Raw genomic sequence first — 20,160 nt, 5'->3', positions numbered from 1 at the left:
GTTTTTCTGTGCAACCACGCAAATTGTGGGCTTTAGCGAGTGCCGATGGAACGACGCCGGGGAACTTATTCGTACGTTTTTTCATTAGAGCCCTTGGGATTCCCGCCATATCGAGCTTTTTCCATAGCTGAACTGACCTTCGCACGCGAATGCTCTTCAGCCCTTTGGATTGAATTTTGCTGCATTTGAAATGGTAATTCACGCGGGTGTCTTCGTGTGCCCAGAAATTCTCTGCCGGAAACATTGCAGATTGTTCTGCTGCATATGACATTCCTTACACGAAAGCGCTGACAACGCCATAGAGGAATGTCCAGGAGAAGGATTGCACTCTTTCGCGTGTTTCTGAATTGCACTGCAGGAAGTGTAAAAAAAAAATATTTCTGATTGTATACGCGGTGTTATGTTGATCAAAGCACAACAGCCGTATACAGCGGCAAGATGGGGTGTAATGCGTGCAGTCAGAGTGTGAATATTAACGCTGCGCGTTCACGTGAACCAGACCTTGCAGGGTCGAGCTTACATGGACTTGGACTTGCCTGCCGACAGCTGGTCGGGAAAACCGGGCGAGGTGTCGGGTTTAGTGAACGCTCGTTGAGTCGCCTTGCAGAGTGCGACCCGCGTGGTAAAGTTACCCATCTATGGTGCACTAAAAGGTGCATGCAAACGCAGAGGGGTCGGGTCTGCCGCTTGTCCAGCAAAGAATAACCGCTGTCGTGTTGCCTGGCCTCCTAGCAAGACTATGCTGCTTAGGTCTCGTCCCCACTTCTGATACGATCTGCTGACTTCCTTAAGCGGACTTTACACTGAGAAGAACATTGAGAAAATTCAAAATTAAATTTCTGGGGTTTAACGTGCCGAAATCACGATATGATTAAGGCGCACGCCGTATTGGGTGACTCCAGAAAAATTTTGACCACCTGGAGTTCTTTAACGTGCACCCAGTGCACGGTACACGGGCGTTTGTGCATTTCGACCCCATCGAAATGCGGCCGCCGTGGCCGGGATTCGATCCGCGCCCTCGAGCTTGGCAGCGCAACGCCGAAACCACTACACCAACCCTGAGAGGAAAATGAATTCCTGTTTGAGACTGTTGTTGGACTGTCATCGCTAGGGAATGTTGATTATTACTGGGAAGACACGAATTGTAAATTTGTTTGGATTGGGATATTGACGCGAATTAAAGCGGCAAACGCCGCAGGCGGGGAAGCGAGCCGATTCACCGTATATACACGTCGCGTGACATAAATTGTAAAATATTGATCGGAACTGCATAGCCTTGACCCATCCGCGTTAGGTGAAGTTTGTCTTCCAGTATTCCGTAGCTTTGGTCTTCCATAGTGCTCTAGGGCGCCGTTGCGTTACGTCAGTGGAGATTTCGGGTGGAGGGCAGAGTGCTTTCTCGTGTAGTCGCTGAGGTTTCATTCGAACCGTCCTCTTAAACATGTATATATATGCATCGTCGGTCGAACACGGATAGTTTTTGCTCAGCACAGGACTTTAAAAGTGTGCGTCATTAAGATGTCTGTCTAGAACTAAGTACGTTTGTGGTGCGACTTGGAACACGAAAGGGCAGGTCGGTTTCTAGTCAGTAATGCAGCTGATGAACAAACGACCTTAAAGGCACACTGAAGTAGAATGTTAAGACTGATACGTTACATTTCTCGAATACCGGGTGAGTAACCTTTCTCGCATCAGTTCCGCGCGACGTCACAGACAGGGATATGTCTGAGCCTAGTTAATTACTTCTATACATAATTGATTGCATTGCATTTAAATGTAAATAGGACTCGGTTTCGTAGCTTTCTTGGGTTTTGTCTGCACGAAAGCGACCCATATGCGACGTCACACTGCCATTATCAGTGCAGTGGTTTCACTGCAAAATTCGACTCTTGCCTTTGCAGTGCCCCGCTCTTAATAAACAACTCTCCTTTCCCGCCGAGTCTAAAATATCTTGATGCGGTCACGTGGTTTCACGTGCTTCGTCTACACATTCTTCGACGTAGTGAAAGAATATCGAATTAACGTTTCAAACTACTCGGTAGTTTCCTCTTTTCTTTTCCGCAACAATTGCTGCCCAGCGTTCCCTCTTACGCGTGTTTGAATGCAGCGCACGTGAATTGTATTGCTTGTCAATTAAGGGGCTCTTTGTTGAGTCGGATCATCCACCTGACACGATCGTTTCGTTATCCTTGTTGTGTTTTTTGCGCTGCCCGTCCAAATGTAGCCAAGTCGTAATTGCCGTTAGTTTAGCCCTTGCAAGACGTAGCAGCATGTCGCTTGGCGAAACGCTGCAGATGTGCGGGCCAGTGCTTGTCGGACGGCAGAGTGCGGCCCCCCTTGACCTGTTTCGAACGGCGGTTGCTCCAGTGGCCGCGCCCTGACCCTGTCGGCATTCCGGTTGTCGCACAGGCGCGTGAGCGTGTCGAATACACACACCGGCGTGCCTCGCGCCCCGTTTTTCTGCCGTCACCGTTCATCTCGACAGCTCTGGATATCGCGCGTGATCGCTTGTCGGACAAGACAAATCGTTTTCACTGCTCGACGACATACGCCACAGCGCGCTCGTGTGTTTGTGAGAGAGAGAGAGAGACAAAGACGCGGGTGGTGCTCACGTATAAACCGTGCCGTACGTTTTGATTGCCGTGTTAATTACCAATTCGCAACGTAAGTAGATGCACCCCTAGCTTAGATCTGAGACATACGAAGCCGCTTCGGTCCATTCGGAAGTCACCTTTGTATGCGCATGACCTCCGCAATGTACATTTTACTCCCGAATTATACGCGGTTGGACTTCGAGGATATCACTTCTTTTGTACCCACCGCAATGTGTTGGCGAAACCTGGTATTTGTACGATGTGTGTCACTGTTCGTGGCTGCCTTGCTTTCGTGCGTTTGCAAGCGTAATATACGTATTGTGTGAATGGTAAGGGACACTGACGCTGAGGTGGGTGTGTATGCATTATCGTAACAGAAGCGAAGAGAAACCGCCGTCTTTAACTGTTATTACAGAACTAGCGTGATTGTACCCGAGCGCTCTGTTTGAGGCCAGTTTCAAACGTCAAAATAGATTTGCAGACGTGTCTAGCGTTGCACCTCCGCGCTGAATCGCTGTTACAGAATGCTGTATCCGCGAGGTACTGTGAACAGATCAGTGGACAGTGCGCTGCGGAGGAACATGGTATGTGTGATAGCGCATTTGCGGACACCATCTCCGCCTTGGGCAATGCTCCAGCCACCATAGGGGTGTGTACATGGCGAGCACGTGTGGTACATATCTTCCGGCTTAATTTCAAGGAAAGCAAAAGAGTGTGGATGGCGGTGGCCTGCAGGCTGCGGCAACGCAAGCGCAGTGGGCGTGTCGGCGATTCGTTATCGTGTCTTTTGGCGACGGCGACGCTCCCAACCCTCTGCGTGCGTACGCGCTAGAAACGCCCTCGCGGAACGACCGTCTGTACGCTACCGTGTCCGGCAACGCGCAACTATCTCCAGCGGCGACGATGTGTGGGCTGTATACCAGCGACGTAGCTAGAGCCGTTGCGTTTTCGGACGTGGAGTCTTTGGCCGGTTCTGGTGCGGATCATTTCCACGCGGCAGCTGGAGATCGCTACTTAGCGAGTATTTTCCCCCTATTCTCGCCCGCACCTTTCCACCGAATCGCTTACGCATCGCAGTTCCCCCCCCCCCCCCCCTTTTTTTTTTGACGTTCCCGTTCTTTTTGTTGTTTTTCGAGATATATATATATATTGACGCGAGACAGAAGAAGAAGACCGGCACCGAAGCAGAGGTCAGCATTAGACCGGCACTGAGGAAGAGGAAGTAGAGGTTGCTCCTCGCCATCTTGGCTGGTTGCTGCTACGCCTGTGCTACTCGCCTATTTTGTAAATATTTGTATATATATATATTGAGACTAAATCTCCACTTACGTCATTACCTCTAGCAGTTACTGACACGCCATCTTCTAATCGCGGAACTCAGTTCGCCTCGTGTCAACGTTCTGATCCCTACTGCAGCAGCATCATCCAACGACTGTGCGGTACTATTTCTGCACCAAATGCCCGATTACGTCGACAACTGCGACTATTTAACCTCGACAACGATGTGCTGCACCGCTACAATTACACCATCGACGGCCACCGCTGTGTACCTGTTGTTCCACGTTCTCGACCATGTCTCAAGACCAGCAGGCCACTACCCCGCACCTCCACCACTTGCGAGACAAGGTTTAGGCAGTCAGACTCTCCTTTATTCTCTCGAGCGAGAGCCCCACTACCAGGCCCCAAAACGGTGATGATGAGTATGTACAGATGAGAATATGAAACGTATGAATAATGCTCACTATATATATAAAAACGAGAAGAGAGGAAACCGACGGGCACATGTGTGTGTGTGTGTGTGTGTGTGTGTGTGTGTGTGTGTGTGTGTGTGTGTGTGTGTGTGTGTGTGTGTGTGTGTGTGTGTGTGTGTGTGTGTGTGTGTGTGTGTGTGACGTAACTGCCTCTCGTGAGAGGGAACCTCAACAGCGCTGTACGGGGAGGGGGTGAGGGAGAGATAGTGAGATGATAGAGAGAGAGGGTGGGGGAGAGAGAAAAAACAAAACAAGAAAAGCCGAGTGGTATTGTCGGTTGTTAGCTTCTGATGCTTGCTGTGGTGCCGTCAATTAGGAATCTCTAACTTACTACTATAGGCAGGCGTGTCAGGACAAGGACCGGCAGGCAGCGTCGGCGTGGGGATGTTCATTTCTATGGCCGACCTCCAGCAGCCCGCACTACTTTCATAGTGCGGGCTGCGGTTGCCATTGGGTGGCAGCATCTGCTTTGCTCGTTTCCTGTCCGTATCACCATGATCCGGCGTCAAGAATAGAACAAGGAAGTTGTCCGTTTTGTATATGTCGCTCTGAGGTATGTTGCGTGCAGTTCCAAGGCATGCGGTTAGTGCAGTTGATTGCAGACCTTGCTCAAGTCCTTGCGACACTCTTTCAGGCCACCGTCCCACGGCAGGTGCCAGCAGCTCGTGCCGTGGCGTTCGCACTGTGCGTTGCGATCGCTTTTAACACGCATTTTGTGTTTCCGTTGTTTTGAAATAAAAAGGCAGAGCTGAGGCAACACTCGTGGTGAATCTATATAGTAGGAGAAAGCGCGGCGTTGTAGCGGAAAATTGTTTTCCCCACAACTATTGCGAGATACCGGGAAACACTACCCCACCTATTCTTTCTCTATATCTGTGCGTAGTACGTGTGGGAACTGGCGAAGCCTCAGCAGGTCTACGAAATGAGGCAGCGCAACGATACGATGCGTCCTTGTTCGTGTGCCCGCTCGCGTAGTGACTCGAATTATAACTCGCCCTTTTTGTTTTGTTTTACCGAGCATGGACCTACACCAGTGAAGGTGCGCGACTCTCATTTGCTGACGCGTCTGCCGTGTTTTGCCTAGTTTACCGTGTACGGTGTGGCTGAGCGCCGCCACGACGGTAATGCGGCATCTGTTGCGTATACAAATGCGCATCAGGCACTTTAAACCGCGCATCAGGCAGTTTAAAGTAATGCAAGAAAGCGCAGATATGAAGATACACCAAGAGAACGTATGTGAACTAGCCGAACAACAAGAACAGTAAATTTAGGCGAATAACTTGAAGCACAGGCACAGGGGATAGCAGTTAAACGCGAGTGGCGGATATTCTGATTGAGATAGAGGAAGCATAGCGACGCTGACGATGCAATGCGTTGAACAGGGCGAGCAGTCACCTTTGAGAGGAACGAAATGGGTGCTAAAACAAAGGGAAATGCAGTCACGAGCGGCAGCACTAGGTCAGGTAATGAGGTGAAGAAGTAATATATATATATATGGTGGGTTCGGCTGACGGAAGACATATGGGTAATTGAATATCTCCACGAAAGGACTATGTTCTGAAGTGGATTTGGCTGATTGGTGGCTGATGGGAACTATATATGTCAAGCTGATATAGTTCTTCGAGCTGTGCGGGCGTTGCTGAGCAGTGGTGACGCGTGGATGCTCACCTGCCCCACTGATATCGCGCTTTGCAATATTCGCTTTGAAAAAGCTATTACGACGGAATTCAGGGCCGTGCAGAAATCGCGCCGCGCGAGTGCCGTGTCAGGTGTCCCGTCCGACGTGCACAACGACGCGCCCCGCTCTGTCTGCGGCAGAACAGCGCATTGTGGTTTTTCGAGGCACCCGGATTCAGTGATTGATTGTTCGACGACACTGCGGCACCTGTTGGCGACTGTTCGCGCGCGCGCGCTTCATTGCGGCTTGGCTTCGCGGGATTTCTGACACCGTGTCATGGTTTTGCATGATTCATGCGCTCTTCCACTCTGGGTAGACTGCTCGACATTGTTATGGAAAATCAGTTCCACGGCCATGCACCTAACAGTGGAACCAAGATCTATACAAGCGAAACCTATATATACACGGTTTTCTCGGAAAGAAAACGTTATGGTTATTTCGTCCTCGTCAGTGAATCGAACCTCGCACCAACGTCTTTGTGAGGCGGTTCGCTCTACATTTCCATGTATAGACAGCTTTCGGACCCTGCGATCGCCTGACACCGCGTTCCCGTATTTCAGACCCCATGAAAAATATTTTACAATAGACTGAACTTTAGGTCTCAAATGCAGTAAACTGCAGTAAACTGTAAACTGTAAAAACGCAGTAAACTGTAGGACTCCGGATCAACTTTGACCACCTTGCTTCGCGCAAGCTCTTTGAACATGCACCACTTACATCTCAAGTATGCATTGGTGTCATTCTTGCTTTTCGGGCCGATAGTAATGCCAGTTATCCAACCCGTTGCTTTTGTTCAGAGTACCACGGTGGGTTTGAGAGCATTTGTCTCGGCTTTCAGGCATCTCGAGCGCCGCCCCGGTGGCCTTCTTACTTTTCGTAGGCTGAATCATTTATTGAGATCTTCATATAGGGTAAGTATGTGTTTACCTTGAGGACGTGAACGTATTGCAGAACTTTCTATTGAATAGATTCTTGTTTAATTTCGGTAAATGTGAACAATAATATAAAGCTTGGATACCGTCGGTAACTTGTGCTCGGTATTCCATGTGTTTTATCGTCTTGAATGAGGCGGATTGAGACAGTCAATTATCTTTCAGATGTTAGTCATTATCGCCATGTAACGAAATTGAGTTAAAGAATAATCTCAAGAATGCAAGCGTAGGACACCGCGTATTGTATTTGTTTGAAGCGAACTCCAGTAAACGTTATGTATCCAGCCAGTATTCCACTGAAAACTCGTTCAAACGCCGATTATTAAACCGACATTTTAGCGGCGCGCGGGTTTTTCTCTGATGATACACGTACGAAAGCCGGCTCGGCCGCTAGTGAACGTGCACGTTCGAATCACGTGTCGCGAAAATTGTTTCGAGGAAGTGGATTTACGTTGCCTAATTTAGACGCATTGAAGGTCGTGCAGGTAGTTTGGCTGCATTATTACAGAGCTGTGTGCGCCTCGGTTTCTCCTTCGCGCGCCTCGTCGCGTAATGGCGATCTTCGTGCTCGGGTAAAAGCGACATGTGGCGAGAGAGGAGGGGGTGGAATGGCAAGTGAAAGGTGCGATGTTGTGACGAGTGATGGCTATGACGAAGTATCCGGATAACGGAGCACGGGGGATTTTATATATACGCTACGATAGTGAAAGTCGGACTTTGCATCTGCACTTTCGGAGCCACACGAACTGAGCTGTAGTCGCGCCTCCAGGCTGTGGCGCAGGATAAAAGGGGGTCCCGCCACCAGCGCATTCTGTTGAGAGCATGACGGGCGCAGAGGCCGTCCAATCAAAGTTCGGTGCGGCGCGCAGTTGCGGGCGCGCTTTTCCTTTTCTCGCTTGGCGCGGTCTTCCTCGGGCGCCCTTTGGTTGCGGCTCCCTAGGTGCGCCACGGGAGCGCGCGTGGACAGCCCGTTCGCGCACTTGGACAGCGACTTTTCTCGGCTGCTGCTCCTCACCTCTCGTTCAGTGCGGTGATGCGACGTGAGCTCGGCGGAAAGCTTTCTTTCGTTGGCTTTCCATGTGTGTGCTGGTACGTACAAAATATTACGGACCATGAAATCTGAGGAAAAGCTGTATATCTCCGCAGCCTCACAACGCAGCCTAGTATTAGCATTTCGGGCCGTGACTAGAATATGCTAGCAGCACTGTCGTATGTACACTTTTACTGGCCACTGCTACAGGCTGCTCGGGAATGGAACGCTTTCTGAGATCCCTTGGTCCGTAAACGTTTGTCGCCGGGTGTACGTAAGAACGAGACGGCCGCCTCCTACCACTTGTGCTTGCGCGCACTTGCTACGAAGCCTTACTTTGAGGAGCACAACTAGCATAGCTGAGCCCGTTCGGAGCCATCGGCAAGTTTAGTATATGTAGAGTACTAAGCCATGTGGTTGCTCTCTCCCCCTCTTTTTTTTTTTCCCCCAGCAGCAGCTTTTATGAAGCGTTTGCAGAACCGGAACGAAAGGTTATGATCCATGATGAACGTATTTGACATCTGTAGCACTTCGATACAATGCACTGTCTCACTTGGTGCTGACCGAATGTTTTTTTTTTTTTTTTTTTTTTTTTTTTTTTTTTTGTAAACGCTCTACTGTAATGTCCTCGTGCGAAATGTAGGTGACCAATGAATAAATTCAAAGAAAGTATAGCGCGAATTTCTCCTTCCACATATGCTGATTCCGATCCGAACACGAGTTTTGGGAGCGCGCAGTGCACACTTGACAGATGCGATACACGAAGCCACACCACAGCTTCAGTGGATATTTTCTGCCTTCTTAATGCGCGTTAGCGTGTAGGCACTTCCTATAGCAACTCGTGTACGTGTATGGCATGGTAGCACGTGCTTGCGACGCGGGTCAGCCCGCGCCACTGAAGTGAGGTTGGAGCTTTAATTCAAGATGTGAAATAACGGGGTTGGAGGGATGCACTATACTCGCGACCCGCCGTGGTTGCTCAGTGGCTATGGTGTTGGGCTGCTGAGCACGAGGTCGCGGGATCGAATCCCGGCCACGGCGGCCGCATTTCGATGGGGGCGAAATGCGAAAACGCCCGTGTACTTAGATTTAGGCGCACGTTAAAGAACCCCAGGTGGTCCAAATTTCCGGAGTCCCCCACTACGGCGTGCCTCATAATCATATCGTGGTTTTGGCACGTAAAACCCCATAATTTAATTATCATGGGTGTCATATTATTATAATTATTAGGCATTTTATTTTATTTTAAAAACAGAAGTGACGTCATTTTGTTCTCATAGGCGCGAAATTTGTTTTCGGAGGCCTGCCATTAGAGCCAACGTTTATAGAAAGTATCTATAAACGTTGATTAGAGCTGTATATTCAAATGCCCCGCCATTCGACTAGATGGGCGTTCCGAGCTTTCGGCGCGGAATGCGATGCAGGAAAAAGTCAGCCGTACGGGTGTCGAAATCGCATCGCTGCACAGAACATACTTCCTTTGGAGGCCGACGAACGCTTTGCGCGTAGATTGCGTAGAGTGCTCGTCCTTTCGTCGGATGCCAAGCTCCTCGGCCAGCGCTGTCGCACGAAAACAACTAAAGTAAACAAGTATCTGACGGTCGCAACTCACTACTTTTGACTGCACAGGTTAAGAAAATAAAACTACCCGCGTCACCTAATTCAGACAAACGTCGACATGCAAAACAACACAATATGTGAGAGGGGGCGTATTGTAACAGGTGAACTTTAGGAGCGCGCCTTTCCATGCACTCCAACAGCTGCATTACATTGCAAGTGATAGCGGCGTCAACGCCCGCCGCTATCGGTGGGCGCTCTTACGGGGGGAGCTCAAAAGAGATATTTATTGATAATGATCAAGTAAAATAAAGTTGTCTGTTCTTTTCTCGCCATGCGTATATAAAATTGATTAGGAATTTTATTTTCGTTGAATGAATCTGTGTCTCGCTTTAATTAAAAAACGCCTTTTTCTTTCCCAGTGTTTATTCCCTCCAAACATAGTCGCGCTTCAATCGCTGCTCCCATAACCACCCTTGCTGATGTCGGTGACAATTGGTTCTGAACCGCTTTTCGCCCGAAGCTTCGCGACCTATGTGGATCGACCTTGGCACTCCGCTGCTCGCTGACTTTCGCCGCTTAAAGGCAGTGCACGTTTTTTGTTTGTTTTCTAGTTTTTGTCGCAGTCTACATAAGTTTCATTAAATTGGTTTCGACTTTGACCATGGCCTTCCACCACAGTTCCTGTGTAATGTTGCTGTGCAACGGGAAAACCCCTGGGTGGTTAAGAGAAACCACGCTTTGTTTATGTGCTACTCTGTTAACACATACCGTTGTTTACTTTCCTTGCACCAGACGAGAATTGCTCTGCATTTGTTGTGCGGTCCGAGTTCATGTGTTCAGTTCGCGGTCGGCAAGGTGCCAGTCAGACGCGCATTCCTTCCGAGACTGATCTACTCTCCGCCACGAAAATGTGGCGCCTTGGCAGTCTCTTGAAAGAGAGCGTGGAATGAGCTGACCCAGCCGGCTGCACTAGTTGGTAGAACTGTTGGATTAAACTGAGCAGGCAGCTCTTTTAACCAAGCAGACAATCGCCTTTCCTCAAACATTTCCATCCCTGTTGCTCGTGCCCCGCAACCCATTTTCCCGCTATGTCGTGGTGTAAACATGTGGTTGGATGGGTTTAATGGGCAAGCCTCTTCCGGCGCGACCCTAATGGCAGTGCGCGCCGACGTCATCTCCGTTTGACGCTGAGAGCGCCGCCAACGTAGCCAGTTTTACTGGTTTTACCGTCGCTGCGGCACTGGAAGCATTGCAAAACACATGTGTACACACCGAAAAGCGAGCGATATGCCCTTTGTCGCTGACACGTGGTTTCGAACCTGCGACCTTGAGGTGACCGTCCGTGGTACGCCCGCCCACACAGCGGCGTCTTTCTCGACGCAGTAAAAATCCAGCGGATGCGTCGTCGCGGGCCTTCGTGCCACGCGTCACTCGAGACAGCGCTGCCGCGCCGGTGTCGCCATCGCTGTGTTGTCCCACTCTTTGTTCGCTTCTCGTGTTGCCCGGTCTCTCGGCCGGATCGCTCCAACGCGGCGCCGCCAGGGTGCCGTGTGTGTTCCCGTTATAACTCTCTTCGCGCAGTCGCGCCTCTCGCCGGCTCGCCTATTCTTGGCTTGGAGCTCGGTTTCTCGGCTAGGGCTCGGATGAAAACGCCGCTGCATGCTCCCGTGCCCTCGTCCTCCCCGGCCCTCCTCGACAGATGACACCGACGCGCCTGTACACTACGTTAGCTCGTCGTCGTATATACTCCATCCGACGCGCGGCACGGCTCTGTCATCTGCGAGAGCTGGATGTGTGTCTGAAGATGGCCGCATACTAGTTGCTTGTGTTTCAGCCCACGTGCGATGTAACCAGTTGCAAAATCAAGTAATCACTGACTTCCGTACTTCCAGGACAAGATATAGTAAGGGTAGCAACTACCCTCATTGCCACAAAAGCTATCAGGGCTGTGCTGAAACCAGTTGCAAAATCAAGTAATCAGTGACTTCCGTACTTCCAGGACAAGATATGGTAAGGGTAGCAACTACCCTCATTGCCACAAAAGCTATCAGGGCTGTGCTGATTAGCCATGTCGTAGTGCTTTTATGGCGCATACCAATGCTGTAGATATTGAGGACAAGAGAGCTTGCTCTTCAGTACTAGTCATACATCAGAAGCGCCACCATATGATCCAGTGTCCGCTATAATTCTACATACCATGTCCCAACAAGTTGAATGAAGAATGAAAAAAAAAAAAAAAAACATTTTTTAGCATCCTGGACAGCATCTGTGACCCCCTTGGTGTTTCCTACATTGTGGACACTTCCCGCACCCTCCCACACTTTGCGTGCAAACATGCAATGCCAGATTGTTGTGTATGTGTGTGTGTGTGTGTGTGTGTGGAACCAGCAGTTGTTTTCCCCATGTCACATCCTGTGTCTGTCCCTTTGTAGGGGGCGCCACGCCAACGCAATCAAAGCCCGCTCCATTCAAGAGCAGTGGCATCGTGTCAGGTGGGCTGCTGCCTGCCCCCTCACTGCGTCCGGCAGCTGCCTTTTGCACTTTCCGCACCCCATACCCGCCCGCCTTGCCACTCTTGTACTAACATACGTTGGCTGGCTCTTGGCTATGAGAAAAAGCGCTGTCTACCGTTTCATATTCCAGTAGCTCCCAGCTGCTTCATGCCTCCCAATTATCAGAGGACTTTTTGCCTTTGGAAAGCTTTCTTGGGTCTGCACAGTGCTTGAAGCATCAGTTATACTCCTTTCAGTTGAATCGTAAGTCTCTGCTAAGCTTGGCTGCATCAGCTAGGTACTGGTGATTGTGGTACTTCACTGAGGGAAAGGTAGGAGTAGTAATAAAGAGAGAAACACATTATAGTTCTCCTAAAAAAAGAATATTGATGTTTCCAGACATAAAATGCCGCTGAATGTCATTGGAGGCCAGCGTGATAGCCCACCTTAGTGTGAAAATATAGATCGGTAGCACTCGGTAACAGTATCAGAGAGCAAAAGGCTTATGTATGTAGGTGCTGTCCACAGGCACCTACATAAACTTAAACTCCTACATAAACTTAAACACCTACATAAACTTAAACTTAGTGCTGTCCACAGGCACCTACATAAACCATAAACTTAGTCACTTCTAATTGGTCAAAATGTCGCTGCCATTATCAGTGCACACTCAAGTCAGTCATTACTGGTATGCATCAAGAATGCTTGCTTTCACTTCTTTTTCATCATATTTCATTTGCTTTAGTTTATGTAAAAATGAGGACTACTGTGGAGAGTCACGTTTACTTTAATCTCAACATTGTTCTACTAATTGTTTAGAAAGCTGTGACATGGCATGCATATCGAGAGCCTAGTTCAGGAGCAGCATTATTCTTGGAGCAGTTATGGGTGTGGTTTGCAGCTATAAAGACCGTTGCATTTCATTGCTCTTGCATGCCCACCTGCATTGCACTTTGCACAGATTGCTTGGTGGTTTTCCTTGCCATGTCCAAAGTACTCCATTGCAGAATTCACTCGCCACATCTTGAGTAGTACCAAGTACACTTACCTGCAGATGCACACGTCATTACAGCTGCAGGGCTTGAGAAGCTCATTCTTGTGGGTGTACCCTTGGACCCTGTGCTTTGATTGTGCCAAACCTAAATTGGATTATCTAACAAATTAATATTTTTTGTGAACTATTCAGGACTGTGCAGACAAAAAAGCACTGCTTACTCTACTTGTTAATACGAAGGGTATGTTCAGAGAGCTGGTAGAAAAGCCTCATGTTATCCACTGTTCTTAAGGTGCTGCATTCATTGGGTGCGGTTATTTAATATGGTTTCGATTACAGGAAAATGGTTCACTTGCATAGACTTGCCTTGGGTGCATAAATTGCATAAATGTTAGTTGCAGGACATGAACATGAAGAAGCATGAACCTGCATTCGTGCTCTTTACTGATGCTCAGTACTGCAGTCATCTCAAGGGACATTTTTACACATGTGCAAGCATGCAAAAAACTATATGCTCATTATGCAAATATTCTCATCCGCTTGAATGGCATTTTGTTGTTTAATGCTTGCAAAATATTAAGGGCAGCTTTGTAGTCACTTGCATGCCTTTAGTCATGCAGTCGGACAAATTAATCGGTCATTGACAGCTTGCCAACAATTTTAATAAGGAATGCTTCTTTGCCTGGTGTTTTGTCAACTACTCGTTATATAATTAACATTTTTGGGCTCACTGAAAAAAGTGTTATTGCTTCATGTTAAGTGCTGAAGGTATTTACTTTAGCTCAGCCTTCCTCGACGTTTAGCTTTAGGTGTGCCAGGGGAACTTTGGAGGTGAGTACATTCATGGGGTGTTGTTAGCAGGATCTATCTTTAAGAAAAAGAAGGCAGCACACAAAAATTATGTGTGCTTTGCAATTGGATCATATAATTTCAAGGTAGTGCTCATGATACCATTGAGCTCACAACAGAAATCAAGAAGTTGGGCATGTACCCTGAAAACTGTGCCAGCACTTTTAGCAGAGTGTAGGTGGATTTCCTATAATGCTCAAATCCCAATTTGGGCTCGTGAGCACTGCTGCTGTATGCATTGATCACAAAACTGTAATGTACAAGATAAGGGGGGGGGGGGGGGGGAAATTGCTGGTGTGTTACTTTTATTCTCGCAGTAAGAATAACTCGAGGCAGCCTGTGCAAGGCCTTCTAGATTTTTGAAGTTACTCTTTTATTTTGTGTTTATATATGCAGTACTTCTGTGCTTCTTTGCTGCTAGGTAAAGACTTGACATTGTGAGTGCTACCTGGTCATTGCATTGTTAACAATATGATTTGGGAGCATCCCATTAGTAAACATTTACAACAGCTTGGCAGTACCAAATGTGAAGTCTTAGCAAGTGGTGCCTCAGGATTAACGCCATCTCCTGGGGTGTTTACAAGTGCCAGTAAACATCTTCTTTCATAAGTTGAAGAACTTGCTGTTCTCCACATTTGATGTGATATTGCGAGAGTTGCATTATATGGCTATGAACTAGAAAGTTTCAAGGAATGAATACTTTGGCAGTAGTGATATGGCTTAAGCTGCAACATTACAAGTGGCCACACTGTTCTCCCAGTATAATTGCAGTGGTCGAACAAGGAATGTCGTTAAAGCCAATGCTTTGACAAAATGACTTGTGGAAATGTTTGCTCCAACTGCATTCTTTGTTCGGCCACTGTTATCAACTTCAAGCCTCCATCTTATTGTGAAATTCAGTCTTTCTTGGATCTTGCAGTATAATTTGAGCTCATGCCATTGTTTGGTTGTGTAGAGAGCAGTGTAGAAGCCCACGTGCAGCACATAGTTAAGTCGTATTCCATTTATTTGGCCACATTCTCTAAGTGTGTCTGAACTTGCCTAGTGCAATTAATTTTTGTAAATTTGTGCCAACCTGTGTGGAGCAAGCTATTAATAGTTACCTGAGTACGAGCATGGCATAATGCTTAGTTATACAGGTAAAAAAGAATATCAAATTTTACAGCATGCCAAAAATGAGCCATTGCACGCAAAAATGCATCCATCGGCCACTCAATAATGTAGGGTTGTTTAGAGTTTAAGAAATTTTTGAACACAAATTGGTCTATTATAACTTCTACAATAACTGCAATATTACACAACCCTTGGCATGAGCAGGCTTTCAGGACTCCCTTGTTACTCAATGCATATGTTTAGTAAACAAGTAGAATCTGATTTGGTGCTGATTTTTTTTTCTTGTGTTTCTCTAATACTACAAAACAACTAATGCTGTAAACGAATTGCTTCACTTTTATTAAGTACTTTGGTAAAGTATTGTAGCTTCCGTTTACCACATTCTATCTTGCACTTCATAAACATTTCCAGTTTTAAGCCTTTGTAGTCGTATGTGTACCCTGAATTTCACTGCTAAAACCATTTGTAGGCCAAATATTCTGATTCATGTATTGTCATTTCTTTCTCTTTTTCCTATAGTTGAGAGGTTCCTTGAAGAGGCCAGGAAGTCCTTTGAACAAAAATGGACCAGTCCTAGTTCGGTGAGTGGAACTGTTGTATTGCAACCGCCAATTTAATTAAACAGATTTTTCAAACGTATCTCTCTATTTGCTTCAGTAAATAAAGCACATGGCAAGAAAATTTTTGTTCACCACTCATAGTTTAATCCAGCACAGACCACTTTGCTGTGTCACTGACACCTTAAAGCACTTACTTTCACTGTTGTCTTTATTGTCGAATTCTATATAAAGCATATTTACGTACCTTATTTTATGCATAGCTTCAAATCAGAAATTTATTGAAGGTATTGTGTTAGATGTAGATAGGGACATTAGGGTTCGCCATGCATTATATGTCAGGGTTATTTGTGAAAATGACCAAAGTGTTAAATTAACAATAAGTGATTTCACAAATTTCTTGGGAGCAGTGCTGGGGCCACATTTCTCATCCTTAACATGTGATGCATGAAAGGAAGGGCCAACTTCGTGTGCCCATCACGGAGAAAAATTTCAAAGCACTTGCTCGAAACATTGTTAAAAAATATGGACATACATGAGGGTAATGGCACCTTGCAACAAATACTTATTCACGATTAAATATGTAACACCTTTTGAGATACAAGTTTACCCACAACAGAAATTAATGGGCATCATTTATTTGTGTAGTTGTCTTTGCCTAATGTGGTGTGTTCAGTGCTTTCTTGTTAGAAATGTTGTGAACTTGAATAGTGTTCCTGGCAGTAGAGAGTCTGGCACACACTATTTTAAAAAGCAAGTATCCACAAGTGTGGTTTTGATTTTGTTGTGGGACAAAATTACACTGTAAATGTCATAGCATTTCAAAGCATTTTCTCTGGGAATTCACTATGATACTTTTGCAAGATGTCTGTGGCCTATTTTAAGTTCCTCACTGAAGTTTGACTGAAATTATTGGACATACAGGGGCTCTACAAATCATTTTGGTATTATGGGGCATCTCGCAAATCATTTCCAGCCAAAGTTGTTGCTTTGTATGAGTGGAGTTTTAATCCGCAATCAAAATGCTGCAACTGCCATACCCTCTTGCAGCCTTCTCATTTTTGTCATTCCCATGGCACTCTAAGCAGTGCTGCTGTGCCCATGCAGAACAACACCTTCCATGCTCCTCTGAAAATTGCACAGAGTTCTGCTACCAGCTTGGCCTCCAATATTGGATGGCACGACCCTCTGTCACACTTCCCGATGTTGGAGGCCATAATACAGGCACAGCAGCATTGTTGCTCTCCACAAGATGGTGCCACTGACTTATAAGTGATGAGGTTTCTCCAATTTTGTTCTTTTATTGGAGGAACTGCTTAATCGCAATGTCCATAAAAATCAAGCCGATAGCCTTAGCATTTATGTATGTGGTAGCAGTGTACACGGAAAGTGGCGGGAATTTCAGAAAGTGGAGGGAAGGAGCAGATTGCCTTTTCAACAAAGTGCTGGCTCTTGTGTGCACAAAAATATTTGGCTATTATGTTAATGATAGCATTGTCATGCGACTAAACATGCTTATTTATCATTTTCAAAAGTGGCCTTTGTGGTCTAGTGTTCTTTTAAAAGCAATAATGTTATGTTCCTTTAGGGAAAAAAATGAATACTGAAAACACTTTCTTCAGAGCTGTCAAAATGACACACCAAAAGCGCTTGTTATGATTGCAGCTATAGTAATTCAAGATGAATGTAAATTGTATTTATAATACCTGTGTCAATGTTTTTGCAATGGCAGTTAATCCTGTGCTAGTGTGAATGACTTTTATGAACTCTGGAACAGTACTTTCAGTTTGCTCATTGTGTTCCCATGTTCTTTATGGGTGCAACAACACAGGAAATATGCAATAGAGTTGTCACTACTTGGGTGCGATTGTAAAAGAACTTGTTACTAGCAGGGTAGAAATAAGTAAAATTAATTTCTAAAAGTGGTGAATTGAACTATTGCACATCACATGTTGCATATTGTATGGGTGTTGTATTCTTAGAGTTGGAACAATTTTCTTTGTTGGCAGAAAAATTGGCTTGATATATCACTTCTACTGCAGTGCACATATTGAAAGTACTGAATTTTGTGTAAATAAGGGAGCCTGGTATAATTGGATCTTTCTGCTAAACTCATTCCTGCTTCAGTTTCTCACAGATGCCATTTTGCAGTGCATTTAATACCATGTTTAGATGCAGTACTTCCCCATCTTGCCCTCCAGAATGAATATATGTGTACATGTTGCCTGTGGTGACGGTGGATAGAAAGTGTAGATTTTCTCCGTATTCGAGTTGTTGTACCATATGTCACTGTCACATCGCACTCTGTGTCTTGCCATAATGGTCAGGTACAGTATCATTGCTCCTTTCTAGGAAACAACTTGTGGTTTTGCATTGCACAGACAATGTGCACTGCTGATTTATTTCAAACAATAGAGGCATATAATGAATCCAAACAATAATAAATAATATGCACTGCAAAATACCGTCTCTTTGTGAAGTTCGAGCACAAACAAGCCAGTCAGCTAATTTCATGTCCCCTTCATAAAATTTACTTTCACTGGTTTTCACTTTGGCGATTGTGTTCCCACTTTCCTGCTGATTGAAAGTCATGCAAAACATGCATTTCAAGTATTCCTTCAGTTTTATTGTAAAATAGCATTTTAACACATGAAAGAGCATTCATTGTTAGCACGGCACTTGATCATATTTGGCAGAAAACACTGGTGTGCATCTCGAACCAATTACTGGACAAGTTGAGGTGCAGTGACTTTACCAGGGTTTTTAACGACTCAAGCAGAAGCCTCACTTATGCAGCACTGGAACTAGTATGTGATTACATTGACATGACTGCTCTGTTGACTCGCAGAACACAGCCTGCCTGGAGGACTTTGACCGGATCAAGACACTAGGGACTGGCTCCTTTGGGCGGGTGATGCTCGTCCAGCACAAACAGCACAAGGACTATTATGCCATGAAAATACTAGATAAACAAAAGGTACGTGGGCAGCAGGTCACCAACTCCACTCACAAAAAGGACTTGTTGGCCTAGTTGCTGTTCTCTGAATGAAGGGCATAATTGTTGCTAAAAGGATTCCCTCAGTAAAAAAGACAGACATAGAAAAACACTGATGACAATATTGGCAACTCTTCATTGCTGCTTTTTCTGGGAATTTGCAGCAGCATTTCTCGATACTGACAAAGAAAGGCCTCGTGTACATCTTCACATCATAGAATTCCCATTCATCATTGACATTTTTCATGTTGAAATGTGTTTTAAGAGCCTCGAAGGTTCAACAGTGATTATTCATGTCAGCCACTGATTCCAGACTCTCCTTGCCGATGAGGAAGTGATAAACATCCTCGGCAATACCTTTGAGAATATGACCCACCTTGTCTTCTTCCGCCATGTTGGCATCCACCGACTTGCACAACTTCAGTATCTCTTCAATGTACGTTCTGCAAGTCTCCCGGGTGACTTGAGCCCTCTGCGACATCTGCTCTGCACATTTCTTCTTAGTTGCTGGGTCTCGAAAACATTTCTTAATTTCCTCCACAAATAGTTCCCAGGTTGTCAAAGTTTTTTCATGGTTCTCCAACCATACCAACGCAGTGAAATCAAGGGACAACCCCACGTTAGACAACTGGCTAGCGGCATTCCAACCGTTGGATCGGCTCACCCGCTGATAGTGGTTGAGCCACTCATCGACGTCGCATCACTTCGAAGTTTGGACGTCTGGCCAATGTCATGACGGTTGCCACCGTCGATGTATGTCATGGTTCACTACCTGCCAACCTTTTCTCCACCATTTGATAGTACAGTAGACTTTTGTTAATTCGACTTCAGGTTGATATGATCCACTCAATAGGTCAATTTTTCGGTTGATATGATCTCGACCGAAGGACCCAGCTGGCGAAATATTTCCTTATTTCGGCCCTGCAACCATACCAACGCAGTGAAATCAAGGGACAACCCCACGTTAGACAACTGGCTAGCGGCATTCCAACCGTTGGATCGGCTCACCCGCTGATAGTGGTTGAGCCACTCATCGACGTCGCATCACTTCGAAGTTTGGACGTCTGGCCAATGTCATGACGGTTGCCACCGTCGATGTATGTCATGGTTCACTACCTGCCAACCTTTTCTCCACCATTTGATAGTACAGTAGACTTTTGTTAATTCGACTTCAGGTTGATATGATCCACTCAATAGGTCAATTTTTCGGTTGATATGATCTCGACCGAAGGACCCAGCTGGCGAAATATTTACTTATTTCGGCCCTGAAATTGGCCGTCACTGGACAATTCTAACTTGAGTGACTATCATGAACGCACCTCATCCAAATGGGGACCCCAGTGGCTGCAGTGTCCATCATGGCAGCGCTAGGGGTTGAATGCGTTGAAGACATGTTATCTACCTCCGAAAACACCTATTTTCAGCCTGCCTTGGGGCGATTTTAACGCAACAAAAGCAGCTCGCAATGAATGATTACCACATTTACTCATTTAAAATGCCCATTTTTCTCAAGAAAATTGGTCAAAAAATTGCTTGTACAGTGTAGTCAGTACGAAACCACATTCATGGTGTTTTCAACAGCTCATGGCCAGAACCAGTGTCATTGCCATTGTCA

At 46.3% G+C, this 20,160-nt stretch overlaps 1 protein-coding gene across 12 annotated transcripts in view; it reads left to right on the top strand.

The window, feature by feature from the left end:
* Positions 1-20,160, top strand: part of LOC119433476 (cAMP-dependent protein kinase catalytic subunit 1) — a 408,857-nt gene that overhangs the window by 320,852 nt on the left and 67,845 nt on the right. For 9 of the 12 annotated variants that reach the window (XM_049658854.1, XM_049658858.1, XM_049658853.1 and 6 more), the window contains 2 exons: positions 15,513-15,574; positions 18,399-18,527. In XM_049658854.1, the coding sequence (XP_049514811.1) occupies positions 15,513-15,574; positions 18,399-18,527 (191 nt within the window). Of the gene's footprint in view, positions 1-11,977; positions 12,038-15,512; positions 15,575-18,398; positions 18,528-20,160 lie in introns of all 12 variants that reach the window. The other 3 variants (XM_049658856.1, XM_049658860.1, XM_037700710.2) reach the window with 1 other exon arrangement.

This window comes from Dermacentor silvarum, chromosome 11, assembly GCF_013339745.2.
Source record: "Dermacentor silvarum isolate Dsil-2018 chromosome 11, BIME_Dsil_1.4, whole genome shotgun sequence".
NCBI lineage: Eukaryota > Metazoa > Arthropoda > Arachnida > Ixodida > Ixodidae > Dermacentor > Dermacentor silvarum.
This window is presented reverse-complemented; position numbering and strand designations above follow the sequence as displayed.